The sequence below is a fragment of the Cricetulus griseus genome (assembly GCF_003668045.3).
Source record: "Cricetulus griseus strain 17A/GY chromosome 1 unlocalized genomic scaffold, alternate assembly CriGri-PICRH-1.0 chr1_0, whole genome shotgun sequence".
NCBI classification, from domain to species: domain Eukaryota; kingdom Metazoa; phylum Chordata; class Mammalia; order Rodentia; family Cricetidae; genus Cricetulus; species Cricetulus griseus.
In genome coordinates, this window is record NW_023276806.1 from 52,455,081 (window position 1) to 52,470,580 (window position 15,500).

A 15,500-nucleotide genomic window follows, 5' to 3' on the forward strand; every position below is an offset into this window, starting at 1 on the left:
ACTGGCCATAATGTAACATACAGTAGGTTTCTTGGTCAAACAGCTTATGTTTGACTAGCTGACTAGATTCCACTTTAACATTGTAAAGACCATAGGAATCATCCAGGTAAATTAAAAAAAAAAAAACTGTTTAAAAGTTTAAACTCATGGTGAACTTTAGTGAAATTTCTACTCTGATATACTACTTGTTTGAGATGGGATGGAATTTGAATAAATAGCTTCTCTACTTTTAGTTGTGTGACTTTGGATTGATAATCTATTAGTTTGTATGCTTGTTTTATATATCAGCAAAGTGAGGATTGTAAATATATTTGCCTTGTAGTTATGTGCTAATTTAGCTAGTAGTACGAAGAAGACTATCTGCCACTTGATAAATATAAAGCCAGAACTGCCAGCATTGTCGACGTAATTTGAATGAGAAGCACCTTTTAGGAAGAACATATTCACTGAAGGATGTGATCAGTCTTGTTTGTTTGCTTTTTGAGACCGGGAGACTTTCTGTCCTTTTATAGTTTTATTTACTTATTTATTTGTGTGTTTATTTTTTTTGGCAGGGTCTATTGTAGGACTTCCAATATTCCCATTTTAGTTTTGTACTTCCTCCCTCCCTTGGGCACACTAGGAAGTGTTTAGGTCTTGGTCCCTCTACTGCTGATGTATATTCCCAGCCCTGTTTTGTTTTATTTTTGTCTAACGTCCAGCTTCCACCACTAAGCTAAGTTTATTTGTCCTCTTTCAGGGATTTGAGTCATAATCGGTTGTCTATCTGGAACATCAGCTTGGAATCACAAACATTACAAGAAGTGTAAGTTATTTTTATTCATTCAATATTAAAGTCTTTGAATAATAACATAATTATGAATTTGGATATTTTTGGTGTGTATTTGTGTGTATGTGTATGTATGTATGTACCTGTCTATTGTATGTACTTGTGGAGTCCAGAGATGAACATAGGTGTCTTCCTGAATTGCTTGTCTACCTTATTTATTTAAAATAATGTTTTTATTTATCCTTTGAGAAGTTCATATATTTTGATCATATTCTTTCCCTTCCCCCAAGCCCTCCCAGATCCTCATACATCTCCCTATCCACCCAACTGCATATTCTCTCTATATATTCTTATTGTTTTTGATTTTGTTTTTCTTTTAAGATTGGGCTTCTCTGTATAACCCTGGCTGTCCTGAAATTCACTCTGTAGTCCAGTCTGGTCTTGAACTCAGAGATCTGCCTGCCTCTGCCTCCTGAGTGTTGGGATTAAAGGTATGCAGCCACCAATGCCCAGCGATTTTTGTTTTTGTTTTTTTTGAACCAGTGTCTCACTGTTTAGCGCTGGCTAGCCTGGAACTCACTTTGTAGATTAGGCTGGCCTTGAACTCAGAAAATCTACTTGCCTCTGCCTCCAAGCCCAGTGTTCTTTCTCTTTCTTAAAAAACAAAAAACTAAACAAGTAAAATCCCTAAACAAACATGGAGTCTAATTTGTGTTGGCAAGCTATTCCTGAACATGGAAACTTCCCTTCATGTGGTTGATACACTCAGTATGACTTCATTGAAGAAAATGGATTCCCTCTCCCAGCGGTTACCAATTGTAAATAACTTTTTGTCTTGGAGTTGGACTTTGTGTTTACTTCCCCTTGGGGTTTTGTCTGGCTTGAGCTTGTGCATGTCTCATGCATGCCTTTGCAGTTTCTGTGACTTCATGTGTGCATTTGCCCTGTTGTGTCTAAGAAGACAGCTGTTTCCTTGACGTCGTCCCCTACCTCTGGCTCTTAGGATCTTTCTGCCCCTTCTTTCTCATACATCCCTGAACCTTGATGCAGGGGTGGGGGTGGGGGGATATGATACAGATATCCCATTTAGGGTTGAGCATTCCAAAGTCTCTTACTCGCCACACATTGATCAGTTAATTACCATCTACTTTACAGAGAAGCTTCTCTGATAAGGGTTCAGAGACACATTGATCTATGGGTATAGCAGTACCTTAAGAGTTGCTTTATTGATATATTCATTTAGCAGAATAATAGTAGTAGATTTCCCCCTAGGACCTGTGACCATCTAGCCTCAAGTTCTTGGTCTCATTGTACCTTAGTTTTTGAGGCAGCATCTCTCAACCTGGACCTCACTGATTCAGCTAGATTGGCTGGTCATTCATCACCAGGGATCTGCCTAGTTCTACTTCTCCGATCTCAGTAGTGGGTGTACAGATGAGTACTACTCTATTCAGCTTTACATTGGTGTTACGATAAATCTTTCCACCAAAAGCTGCCTGAGCCCCACCACCGCCACGTGTGAGCTTTACGCCAGCCACCCACCCACCTGAGTTAGGGCTCAAATGAATACATAGAAACTTGTATTAGGTTCAGTGCTGCTTGGCCAATGACTAGGATTCTCATCTGTTAGCTTAGTCTTAATTATCATAAATCTATATATTTTATAAGACTTATCTTATTGGACGCCTTATTGGCATCCCTCCTTGTCGGTGGATCACATTGTGCTGCTGGAGCAGGAGCGGAGGGGAAAAGAGAGGCATACTTCCTGTTTCCTTGCTTAGATATGAGTCTCCTTGTCATGTCACTTCCTTCCTGGATCATCACTTCTCTACTACATTTCCTAGAATCCTGTTTGACTCCTAGTCCTTGCTTGCTATTGGCCAAACAGTATTTTATTCAACAATCAATAAGATAAACATATAAAGAAGTACATTCCCCATCATCTCCTCTTTACTGTCTAAATAAAAAGAAGGGTAACTTTTCTTTTATAATAACTGAAGAAACCTATAACCATAACTGTCTTTAACTCTATCAAAGACCACGGAAGGATAATATATAAACTCTAGAATTGACAGAGACATCTCGATACCTGGACAGTCATCCAAAGTTCCTCTGTAACGTTGGGGCATCCATCTTTAGCCCATAGGCCACAGTGTGTCTGGCACACTTCTCCATTTCAACAGGAACCCTTCAGTACAGTCTTGTTTTGTAAGTTCAGTAGTCAATTTCTTGTGGGTCCTGCATGTCTAGTTTATACAGCAACAAACAGTTTAGGCAAGAGCAGTTTCTTGCCCCAATGGCTAATCTTGCCATGTTGAAAGCAAACTCCATAACGAGTTTCTTCGATGCCCATCCTCCTTTCTGACGAAATTGGTGTGCCAGGAGCAGTTGTGTCTCATTACCAAGAAAAACCCTAAACCATTTAAATGTCATATTTCTGTAGGTCTTTGAAAGGTTTGAAGAATACCTAACCATCTCAAATACATCTCTATATCTAGAAAACCTACCTAACCTAATTATAAGTTCTGACTATTATAGGCAAAAGATCTCTATAAACACAATACCTAAACAAGAGGAGACACAAACATATCACAAAATTGACCTTAAAGTTGTATAAATAAATGAATCAATGTAAAGTATTCATTTCTATATCCTATTCCCCTTTTTTTCCTTTAAAAAAATTGACTATGCTCATTATCATTTATAACCAACCCCATTTAAATGTAAACAAACATTTATAAACAATATTTGGGAATATGGGCGTTGTTCTTTCTAAATTGCTTCCTGCTGACTTGGGGCGATGTTCATACCATTGGGATCATGATAAAATATAGAAACCTGACCAAGTCCTTGTTTTTGTAGTCTATAAGGCTGTATCATCTCAGCTTTAGGGGGTCTTGCTTGATCAAACCATATTAATCTGGAAGGAATCCACAGCTTTTGATTTTCTGTGGAAATACAAGTAAAACCTTTATTTCTAAGTAGCCTGTCCTTAGACTTAAATTTTGAAGTCAAAGCATTTTTAAAATGTATAAGTTGGATTAATTTAGCAGCATTTATAATCAAATGTATTTTAGCAGCAGTAATTCTTTTCTCAACAATCAAACAATTTAAAGGCAACAGTGTGGTATTTAGTATCCAGATTCTCTGTATATTTTTCATCTCTAGGTGGCTTTTTTACTATTCTACTTTTACTTCCTTTTGTTTCTTTTTTTTTTCTGAGAGAGGGTTTCTCTGTGGAAATCTGCCTGTCTTTGCTTCCTTCAAGCAAATCCTACCGGTGTTGGCCACCATAACCGGCTACTCTATTTCTTCCTGTTACTTTTTCTCTCACAAGCCTACATATATTTTTAAATGTAGTGTAAACCTTTAGAGGTTTTTCTTTATCTGGATCTGTCTTTATCATCTCAGAAGTGCCGAGTTTAAACTCCAGAAGCGCCTGGATGGCGCGAGCATATGGAAGCTGCTCCGGTGCCTCTCATTGGCCTTGACAGGGCAGGCTGTGGCGGCAGGTTTCCCTCTTTCTCTGGGAATCTTGGGGCGTGGGGGTCATCCTACTTCTGACACCATCCTGTTACGATAAATCTTTCCGCCAAAAGCTGTCTGAGCCCCACTGCCACGTGTGAGCTTTACGCCAGCCGCCCACCTGAGTTAGGGCCCAAATGAATACACAGAAACTTGTATTAGGTTCAATGCTGCTTGGCCAATGACTAGGATTCTCATCTGTTAGCTTAGTCTTAATTATCATAAATCTATATATTTTATAAGACTTATCGGACGCCTTATTGGCATCCCTCCTTGTCGGTGGATCACATTGTGCTGCTGGAGCAGGAGCGGAGGGGAAAAGAGAGGCATACTTCCTGTTTCCTTGCTTAGATATGAGTCTCCTTGCACAACTCCAAGGCTAGCCTACACAGTACATTCTAGACCAGTCTAAGCTACATAGAAAGATTCCATCGTTTTAGAACGGCTTCCTTCCTGGATCATCACTTCTCTACTACATTTCCCAGAATCCTGTTTGACTCCTAGTCCTTGCTTGCTATTTATTGGCTAAACATTATTTTATTCAACAATCAATAAGATAAACATATAAAGAAGTACATTCCCCATCACATTGGTACTGGGGATCTAAACTTGGTCCTTATGTTTGGATAGCAAGCACTTTACTGCCTGGACCATTTCTTCAGCCTGAATTTGGGAACATTTACTCTAGAGATGCTGTGAAAAGAATTGAAGGAAGGGCTGGAGAGCTGTCTCAGTGGTTAAGAGCACCTGCTTGCTCTTCCAGAGGACCTGAGTTCCATTCCCAACAACCATGTGAAACAGTTCACAGCTACCCTACTGTCCTGCCACTGAGCTACATCCCTCCCTCCCTCATTTATTTTTTTATAGCATTCCTTTAAAATTCCTCCCAACAGTTTTTTTTTTTTAAGATTTTATTTATTTATTATGTATACAGTCTTCTGCCTGCATGCCAGCAGAGGGAACCAGATCTCATTCAAGGTGGTTGTGAGCCACTATGTGGTTGTTGGGAATTGAACTCAGGACCTCTGGAAGAACAGTCAGTGCTCTTAACCGCTGGGCCATCTCTCCAGCTCCCCCTCCCTCCTTTTTAAACATTTTAAAAATTAAAATATAATTACATTACTCTTAACCCCCTTTAAAAAACAGTGTTATTATTTTATGTGTATGGCTATTTTGCCTGCATGTTTGTTTGTATACTACATGTATGCAGGGTCCATAGAGACCAGAACAGAAAGTCAGATACCCTGGGACTGGAGTTTGAGACAGTTGTGAGCTGCTATATGGGTGCTGGGAATCAAACCTGGATCTTAGAAGAGCACCCAGTGCTATTAACAATGGAACCATCTCTTCAGCCCCTCAAGCCGTTCTAAAACGATGGAATCTTTCTATGTAGCTTAGACTGGTCTAGAATGTACTGTGTAGGCTAGCCTTGGAGTTGTGCAACCTATATCTGTCTTCTAAGGTCTGAGATTGCTGGCATGTGCCATTATATCTGGCACAAGCCTGTGTATTACTGACTTTTGTTGTTGGTATTAGTTTTTGCGACAGGGTCTTTCCATTACAGTCCAGGCTGGTTTTGAACTTACATTCTACTTCCTGTTCCTCTCAAGTAATGGGATTACAGGTGTGCTAAAACCACATCTAGCATTTAATACTGATGCTAATGGTAGATCACTATGAAGTAACACATTAAAATTTCTGATTTCTCAGAGTGGAGAGATGGCTCAGTGGTTAAGCATACATACTGCTGTTATAGAGGACCTGAGTTTGGTTTCCATCATTCTCATTTGGGTGACTTAGTACTGCCTGTAACTCAAGCTTCAGGGGACCGATGCCACTGCACTTAATGTGTACAACCCTCCTCTTCTCACATAATTAGAAATAATAATCTTATAAAAAGAAAAAATTCTAATTTCTCAAAAAACACAGTTTTATATTAGTCTAACTTATTCTGTGTCATCGGCCTTTTCAAATTTGGGCACACAACATATAAGTCAAAACCAGAATTCAGGAGGTAATTTCTACCATTAAACTTTCAAAACTGTTTTTTCTTTTGCTTAGGAAAATGAATTACAATGAGCTAACAGAGATCCCATATTTTGGAGAACCAACACCTAATATTACTCTACTTTCATTGTAAGTAAGACTTCAGATTTTGTATTTAATTATGAGTCTCTGTGTGTGTGTGTGTCTCTCTGTGTGTGTGTGTGTATGTGTGTGTTTGTAGAAATCTGTGTGTGTGTGTGTAGAAATCCGTGTGTGTATGTGTGTGTGTAGAAATCCGTGTGTGTGTGTGTGTGTGTGTGTGTGTGTGTGTGTGTGTGTGTGTGTGTGTTTGTTTGTAGAAATCCGTGTTTTGGAGAACCAACACCTGCTATCACTGTAATATAACAGTACCCGTTGTTGTTTGTTTTTCAAGTACCCATAATGTTTATCCTAATTATTTAGTATCTTTGTGGCAATAACTTCAGTATAATCCTTGTTTTGCAGAGTCCATAATTTAATACCAGAAATAAATGCAGAAGCATTGCAACTTTACTCTGCTCTCGAGAGTTTAGACCTCAGTTCTAATATAATATCAGAAATCAAGACATCTTCATTTCCTCAAATGTCACTGAAATACCTGTAAGTAAAATAGAGACCTAGATTTACTGAATTGATTGGAAGAATAGTTTATTGAGTAAACTGCAAGGAAACAGAGGGCTGGACATTAACTGGTGTACTGCCTGCTTTCAGGGTTTACTTTAAAGTACATTTCTGTTATTCATTGGTTAACTGCATTCCTTCAAATGTCTGTGTTTATTTAATTTTGATAGCCATGTGTAAAACAAGCTTAGTTTGGAGCTTTTGGAGTTATTTATTCTTCTACTTCACTCGAAGAGAAAGTATTCTTTTTCCAGAAAAAAAAAATTTCTAGACCTTGAGAGCGAAGTCCGAGTTTTTAACATTAATTTGTTTGTTATTGTGTTTAGGGTGATGTAATACACATATCCTACAGTGACAGTGTGGAGGTCAGAGGACAACTTTGTGGAATTGTTTTTTTCTTTTCTTCTCTCTCTGTCTGTCTGTTTGTCTCCCTCTCTCTGTCTCTTTCTCTCATTGTTTGAGACAGGGTTTCTCTGGGTAGTCCCTATTGTCTGGAACTCTATGGCTGTCCATGAACTCAGAAATCTGCCTGCCTCTGTCTCCCTAGTGCTGGGATTATAGACATGTATCACTAGTGCTTAGTGTGTTCTAGGTATGGATTTCAGGTTGTTAGACTTGTTTGGCAAGTATTTCCTAGGCCATCCTGTCAGCCCAAGATTAGTTTGAGAGTTTTTCATTTTGGTACTGGGAATCTTGTCATGCTTGGCAGTTGCTGTCCCATGAGCCACACCTCCAGTCCTAACCAGCAATTTTGTAAAAAGTAAATAGGAATGATTTGTTACTATGTGTTAAACAGTAGCTTGCCCTGGGTAATAATGGTGATAGCATTGTCAGTTTCTAAATTGCACACTTCTTTGTAACATCCTAAATGAAGTGGAACCAGTACTTTTCCCTGTTTGTTTTTTTTTTTTTCTTTTTTAGATTTTATTTGTTTTTATTATGTATACAGTCTTTTGCCCGAATGCCAGCAGAGGTTACCAGATCTCATTCAAGGTGGTTGTGAGCCACCATGTGGTTGCTGGGAATTGAACTCAGGACCTCTGGAAGAGCAGTCAGTGCTCTTAACCGCTGAGCCATCTCTCCAGCCTCTCCCTGTTTGTTTTGAGACAGGGTTTTGCAGTGTATTCCTAGCTGGCCTGGAACTTACCATGTAAACCAGGATGGCCTCAAACTCATAGAGATCCATCTGCCTCTATATTATAAGTGCTGGGATTAAGGGTATGCACCATCATGTCCTGCCTTCCCCTTGTTTTTCAGTGCTAGACTTCAATCCCCCAGGACCTTGCCATATGCATTCCATCACTGAGCTATACTTCCTGCCCTAACATAATTAACTTTATAGGTGAAGGGAGAAAGCAGTTAAATGATTTGTGAACTAAAATAGCAGTTAAGGGTCTGAGGAAATTGCTCAGTGGGGTACAAGTGCTTGACTCTGTAAGCACAGGGACCTGAGTTTAAATCCCAAACACCCATATGAAAATAGGGGCATGGCTGTGTGTGCCTGTAATTCCACCATTGAGGATAGTGAGAGGCAGATCCTGAGAGTTCGATGGCCGGCCAGCCTAGCCAAAATGATGGACTCCTGGTTCCATGAGAGACTGAGCTTCTGGTTCCATGAGAGACCTGTCTCGAGATAATAAGTCAGAAAATGATAGAGATAGATCTCTCTTCCCCCATCCTGCTCCCACTGTTCATACTCAACCTGAATAACACATACACATGCCCACACAAAATATTAGTTAAGATTCTTTTTGGGTTCTTAGGCATGATGATTGGGTATTCATGCCTTTGTGTGATATATGCCTGTCATGACCTTGTTGCAACCTTGGCATAGGACTTTTGTCTGACATGAAAAAAAAAATAGCCTGATTTTGGGGCATGCATGGGGGGGGCAATCAGCTTCTGGGAGCTGGGGAGATAGCAGTTAAATGATAAATGATATGTCAAAATGTGTATAGTTAAGTGATGGAATTGGAGCCAGAGTTACAGACCTTGGCTAGTTACCACTGTTTCTTTTCTTTTGCTGCTACCTTGTCATTTTAGGAATTTGAGTAATAATAGGATAACCACTTTGGAGGCTGGCTGCTTTGACAACTTATCAGGTTCTTTATTAGTGGTAAAATTAAACCGGAACCGAATTAGTATGATTCCACCTAAAGTCTTCAAGCTGCCTCATCTCCAATTCTTGTGAGTAACAAAATTGATAGATTAGAAGAGATAAGTTTTCCTTTATTGTTAGAGTAACTCAGCCAATTTTCTAACTGTAAATTTTTTTGTTAAAGGGAACTAAAAAGGAACAGGATTAAAATTGTAGAAGGTCTTACCTTCCAAGGGCTTGATTCCTTACGCTCATTGAAAATGCAACGGAATGGAATTAGCAAACTCAAAGATGGAGCATTTTTTGGGTTGAATAATATGGAAGAATTGTAAGTACTGGGATGGGGAGAGTTGGGAGGACTCGTTCTAGGCTTTTAATGCCAAATAACTAGAGTAGTTGCTTAGTTAACAGAGATACTTGGTTTTTCTGATGTGAGGTAAAATTGCACTTTCTTCTCCCTGTCTCTTCCTCCCATCCAAGATTGAACCCAGGGCCTTACACATGCTATACCCCTTGCTTTCATACAGACTTTTAGGTGTTTGGTTTTTCTTTTCTTTTTTTAGTTAACTGGTATTTTTGTTATCATTCTTAAGCTTTTCAATATAAAAATAAATTATATTATTTTGACTCAAAATTAGCAGAATTTATCTGAACCAGGAATCCTGCACTACTTGTGTTGGCTTTATAGGTTCTTAGTCCTTTTAGGGCTAGATCCTAAGTTTCTTGGGTCACTAGAGTTCAGCAAAGGTATCTGTATGTCAAAGCATTTAATGGAGATTTAAAATCTTGGTGTTGAATGCCTTATTTTGAGTTACTCACTTCTCTCTACAATTGTACAGAGAACTGGAACATAATAACCTTACAGGAGTGAACAAGGGGTGGCTGTATGGCTTGCGAATGTTACAGCAACTGTATATGAGCCAGAATGCTATTGAAAGAATTAGCCCAGATGCATGGGAGTTCTGCCAGAGACTGTCTGAACTGTAAGTACTGAGTGCTGGTTTATGGGAAGGTGTGAGACTAGAGCAGATTGGAGAAATTATGCTTATTGTAGTCATGAGATCTAGCATTGCTATTTCCCCAGGCTTTGTTAGAAACACTAAACTTAGCATGTCAGTGGAGTAATATTTGTAGGTTGGGCTAAATACAGTAATTTTTGACTTTCATTGTTTCTTGTTTTTTTTAGGGATTTGTCCTATAACCAGCTGACCCGCCTTGATGAATCTGCCTTTGTGGGTTTGAGTTTACTGGAGAGATTGAATTTAGGGGATAATAGAGTCACTCATATTGCTGATGGTGTATTTAGGTTTCTTTCCAATCTTCAGACACTGTAAGTTGTTTTTTTTTTTTTTTCTTTGTTTTTTAAAATCTGTTTTAGAATTAAACTAAGCAAATGAATGAAAATAATCAATATAAAAACGGATATATGCTAGTATTTTGTGCTTCTTTTGTTCTCTATCCCATAAATAAATCTTATGGCAGTTTATACTTTAATCTGAGTTAATCTCATGACAGCAAAGCCTCTCCATGTCAGTTGGCAGTGTTAGAATGCATTCGTCTCTTTGTTCTCCTGATGGGTAGTATACCAGAACTCCTAGCTTTGTCTAGAAGGAGATACGTGTATAGTGGTAGCAATCTGTTCACTGGTAGTAGTTTGTGATTTTTGGGTCTTTGGGGGAAGTACTCTGGATTAAAACTTAAGAACACTAGGCCAATACCTTACCACTGAGCTACATCTTCATTCTTTGCCTCAAAGATACTAACTTCTTTTATCTTTTTGGTTTTTGGAGACAAGATCTCAATGGGTAGCTTAGGTTGGACTTGAACTCTTAGCTGTGCTTTCCGGGTGCATGGATTATAGGCATGTACTATCATGCCTGGCTAAATGGTGTGTGTATGTGTGTGTGAAGTGCTTGTACATGGGATGCTGCTGCTGTTATTGATTATTGGCCTTGTTCAGTGGAGCACCTCCTAGCATACATAAGGCTGAAAATCAATAGTAGCACCACTGATGAATTTCATTAAGATTGGTTATAGGAGTCAGGCTCAGGTACCAGTGGCCATGAGACTGAAGGAAGTGTCTCTTCCCTCCCCCATCAACCATTAACTATGTGTAAATTCTCAGTGAGGTGTGGGGCCTTGTGAGTCCCTTCTTCCTCTATTCCAGGATGTTGATGGGCCTTATCTTTTTCTTTATGAAATTTATTTTCTTATGGGCAGACTGCCTTCACTTTATTGCACTAGTAGCACATCTGTAATACCAAAGTACAGGATAAGTCTTAATAAGAGGTTTGTGTCTTCAATGTAACACTTGTCCACCAAGTACTGTAGAAGAGGATGAGGGAAAAACCAGGATCTGCTCAGGAGGCCAAGAGTTGGGTGGAGTGAAGTATGGGACAGCAATAACCCTTCTGACAAATGGTTTCCTATCAGGAAATGGGCCTCATCTTATATAGGTAATCACAGCTTCTGGGAGTTTAAGATTGTTATGCTATGTCATGCCTGGAGGACAGTGCTCTACAACATTCTGCCCCTTCTTCCTGCTCTTGTATTCCTTTTACTCCCTCTTCCATGATAGTCTCTCAGTCTTGGGGGTGTGTGTGTGTCTGTGTGTGTGTCTGTGTGTTCTCCCATTTACGGCTGAGTATTTTTCTTTTTTTAAAGATTTATTTATTATGTACACAGTGTTCTGCCTGCATATATGCCTGTACGCCAGAAGAGGGCGCCAGATCCCATTCTAGATGGTTGTAAGCCACCATGTGGTTGCTGGGAATTGAACTCAGGACCACTGGAAAAGCAGTCAATGCTCTTAACCTCTGAGACATCTTTCCAGCCACTATGACTGAGTATTAAATACTCTTGTTCTCTTTGACCAGTAATGATTCTCTTCAGTTAATTGCTGGCCCACTCCACAAAGAAGCTTCTCTGACCAAAGCTGTCAGCAGCACTAATCTATAGTCATAATCAATTATGTAGAAGTCAAATGTTGGGCACATCATGCTCATTAGGAAAATAACAGCAGTTGCTTCTCCACTAGGGCCCATGCCTTCCCTAGCATGGTCTTTTGACCATGTTTATGGAGCAGGCCTCAGATCTAATCACAAAGTGGTTGGATAACAGACTTATTGATATGAATATCAGTTGGTATATCTTTTTTTTTGGTTTTCCGAGACAGGGTTTCTCTGTGGCTTTGGAGGCTGTCCTGGAACTAGCTCTTGTAGACCAGGCTGGTCTCGAACTCACAGAGATCCGCCTGTCTCTGCCTCCCGAGTGCTGGGATTAAAGGTATGTGCCACCAACGCCCGACCAGTCTTGCATGTCAGTAGTGTTGCATACAGGATCCACAGCTGAGTAAGACTGTTGGTAACAATGTTTCCCCTGCACTGTGAGGCTAGCCGGTAGGAAGGAAGCTTTCAGCCTAGTCTACTTTGTTTTCTCTGTTCTGAGACCAAAACATGTGGTGCCTTCAGCAGTTATGTCTTACCATCTAATTCTGGTGGGCAACCAACAACAGTAGCAATTGCCTGTGTTGTTTTGAGGGCCTTTGGGCCCTTTCTGTCTAATAACTTCTCTCTTAAACTCCACTCTGGCCCTGAAGTTCTCATTTAACAGCGTATGACTTCTGATAGCAGCTTTATTCTCTCATGCATGCTACCTCCCATTAAAACTGTTACTTTTGTATCTCATGGATTCTATCCCTTCCCCCTAAAAATTACTTTATACATTAGATCCCACTGTAGTTGGCTGTGATCCACCACGTCATGGTTGCTGGGAATTGAACTCAGGACCTCTAAGAAAGAACAGTTAGTGCTCTTAACCCAGTGAGCCGTCTCTCCCCATTTGTCTTCCCCCCCCCCTTTCCTTTCCTTTCCTTTCCTTTTTCCTTTTTCCTTTTTCCTTTTTCCTTTCCTTTCCTTTCCTTTCCTTTCTTTTCCTTTCCTTTCCTTTCCGTCCTCTTCTTCTCTTCTTTTCTTCGGTCTCTTGAGACAAGGTACTGCTGTGTTACCCAGGCTGGCTTTTAATTTTCCATCTTTCTGTCTTAGTTTCTTAAGTCCTAGGATAATAGGCATGAGCCACCATGCCTCTTTCGGTGAATAATTTCCATTATTTTCTGCTGTGGAGGAGGGGGAATGTCCTAAAGAATTGATAATAAAATGAGCTATGTTAGCATTTTACTTGAAGAAGGCTAAGCAAGAAGAAGTCTCTCTTGGCATCTATACTACTATATATGGTTATATAAATCAGAAAGCATATGCCTTATTTAGTATAAGATGGCTTTAGGAAACAAAAGTGATGAACTATCTTTAACTGATATTTTATTAGCACATGATGTATACAATTGTACTTCCTCTGAGAATGGAGTAGTGGGTTTTGAAAGAGCATACTTTTCAAGAAAACACAGTGACCATTCTAGCATGTGGATATTTTTGCTTCCCAAGGGGAATGTTAGATTGCTCTTGAGCTGTGAAATTCTGTGTTTGTATTGCTCTTTGAGCTATTTTAAGTTTAAGGGCCCAGAAGAAAGCTTGGAATACCCAGAAATCCCATGAGTCTAAAAGTATATTTGTAATCTTTATCTTGAAACCCTCCTTTTTGTAGGACTCCATCTACAATTTTTAATAGGCTAGTACAATTAGATGTGGTTAACTAGGGAGATTAGTAATTTTAGCAGGTTGCTTGGCTTATTTATTACTCATTTAATTGTTTTTATTTATTTGTTTTTGAGGCAGGGTTTCTCTATGAAGTTCTGGCTGTCCTGGAACTCACTATATAAACCAGGCTGATTTGAACTCACAGAGATCCTCCTGGCTCTGCTTCCTGAGTACTGGGACTAAAGGCATGTGCCACCACACCTGCTTAATTTATGAATTTTTTCTGTGCTTATCATAAATATTCCTTTAAAAATCAGGACTGAGTCTTCATCATAAATGACGGTTAGAATAAGGATCAAAATTAGCATGTGTCCTTTTATGTTGCCATACCAGGATGCTGCCTAGTGGTATATTGGCTAACAACTTTTTCTTCCTGACACTTTCAGAGATTTGAGAAACAATGAAATTTCATGGGCCATAGAAGATTCTAGTGAAGCCTTTGCTGGACTCAAAAGTCTCACTAAATTGTATGTATCTGTGATGTTTGTGTTTATCTAATAGATGTCTTTTTAAGGAACAGTTGTAAATGTTATTGGATAATGTTTATTTTATATGGCTAGAAATTCTGAGCTTTCCTATCATCTCCTAAAAGAGGGAGCTTTGCTTGTTTGTCAAATAGTCTGTTTTTAGGTACTATTTATTTATAAAGTATTCCTGTGGAAATTTATTTTTTTTATTTAATTGCTTTTAGGTTAGCATTGTAAGGGATAGGTTTCATCACTGCATCATCATACATATGTTTCATTATTTTTTGTTCTCATTCATCCCCCTCCCCTACTGTCCTCTTCCTACCTCCTCCCTGCTTGAGTTGGTCCCTTTTTACATCCGGGTAGTTCCTTCTGCTTTCTTACGACTTATGCACCACTCTCTATTGTCCACCTCCATTAAGATCTCTTCCTTTCTTCTCATGATCCCTTTTCTAGTTTCATGATCTACAAACACATACATGTATGTAATTCTAAATCTAGGTTCTGTGTATGAGAGAAAATGTTTGGTGGTATCCATTTTCCTGCAAATTCTGTAACTTCATTTTTATTTATGGCTGCAAAAAATTCTGTTGTATGTGCTACTTTTTCTTTATCCATATTTTAGTGGATTCCTAGGCTATGGCATATTGACCTAGAGTCTTTCAGGTATATATTTACCAGTAGCTTGCCAGTAGCTTAGCTGGGCCATCTGGTAGTTCTGTTTTCAGTTTTTGGAGGAACCCCATAGTGATTTCTATAGTGACTACAAGTTTACGTTCTCAATCCTGTAGGATTTAAATAAGTTACAGAATAGAGTTTTCCATTTAAGTAAGAGAAATGGTTTGAGAAAATATAGTTGAGCTGGTAGCATGTTTAATTATGTGAGAATAAGTCCTATAATAGGAGAAAATATTCTCACAGGAAGCATTTTATGTCTCGTATGAGAAGGATTTCTCCAAAGATTTATACTTGTCTGAATGTCGTTAACCTGACCATCTTTTATTAAGGAGAGAAATGTGGAATCTAACCTCATGTAGCATTGTCAAATTACCAGTATTTTAGTGGTTAGGATGACTGTTAAGAGGCATTCAGAGGAGCTCTGAAACCTCGACAGAAGCTTTCGTGTTGTACTTTGCCTTAATTAGTAAGTTCATAATTTTCTTAAAAATGTTTGCTTTCATTAAGCTACAATTCAGTGTGTATATTTTTTTCTCTCAGTTGTGTCTCAGTAAAACCATTAAAGGGGATAAAGAGATAGCTCAGGGTTTAAGAATGCGTTCTGCTCTTTCAGAGGGCCTGAGTTTGGTTCTCAGCACCCATAGTAGGTGGCTTATAACCACCTG

At 39.1% G+C, this 15,500-nt stretch overlaps 1 protein-coding gene and 1 non-coding gene across 4 annotated transcripts in view; both read left to right on the top strand.

Moving 5' to 3' along the window:
- The window catches only part of Lrig2 (leucine rich repeats and immunoglobulin like domains 2), a 58,540-nt gene that overhangs the window by 14,307 nt on the left and 28,733 nt on the right, over positions 1-15,500 (top strand). For all 3 annotated transcript variants that reach the window (XR_004771728.1, XM_027393860.2, XM_027393861.1), the window contains exons 2-9: positions 740-805; positions 6,356-6,430; positions 6,785-6,919; positions 8,984-9,127; positions 9,223-9,366; positions 9,878-10,021; positions 10,225-10,368; positions 14,077-14,157. Coding sequence is in view for 2 of the 3 variants with exons in the window: in XM_027393860.2 (XP_027249661.1) it covers positions 740-805; positions 6,356-6,430; positions 6,785-6,919; positions 8,984-9,127; positions 9,223-9,366; positions 9,878-10,021; positions 10,225-10,368; positions 14,077-14,157 (933 nt within the window). In the remaining variant the exon portion in view is untranslated. The remainder of the gene's footprint in view (positions 1-739; positions 806-6,355; positions 6,431-6,784; positions 6,920-8,983; positions 9,128-9,222; positions 9,367-9,877; positions 10,022-10,224; positions 10,369-14,076; positions 14,158-15,500) is intronic.
- LOC113833233 lies at positions 8,685-8,789 on the top strand. The gene has a single exon (XR_003480799.1). It is a non-coding gene; the product is annotated as a small nucleolar RNA U13 (small nucleolar RNA).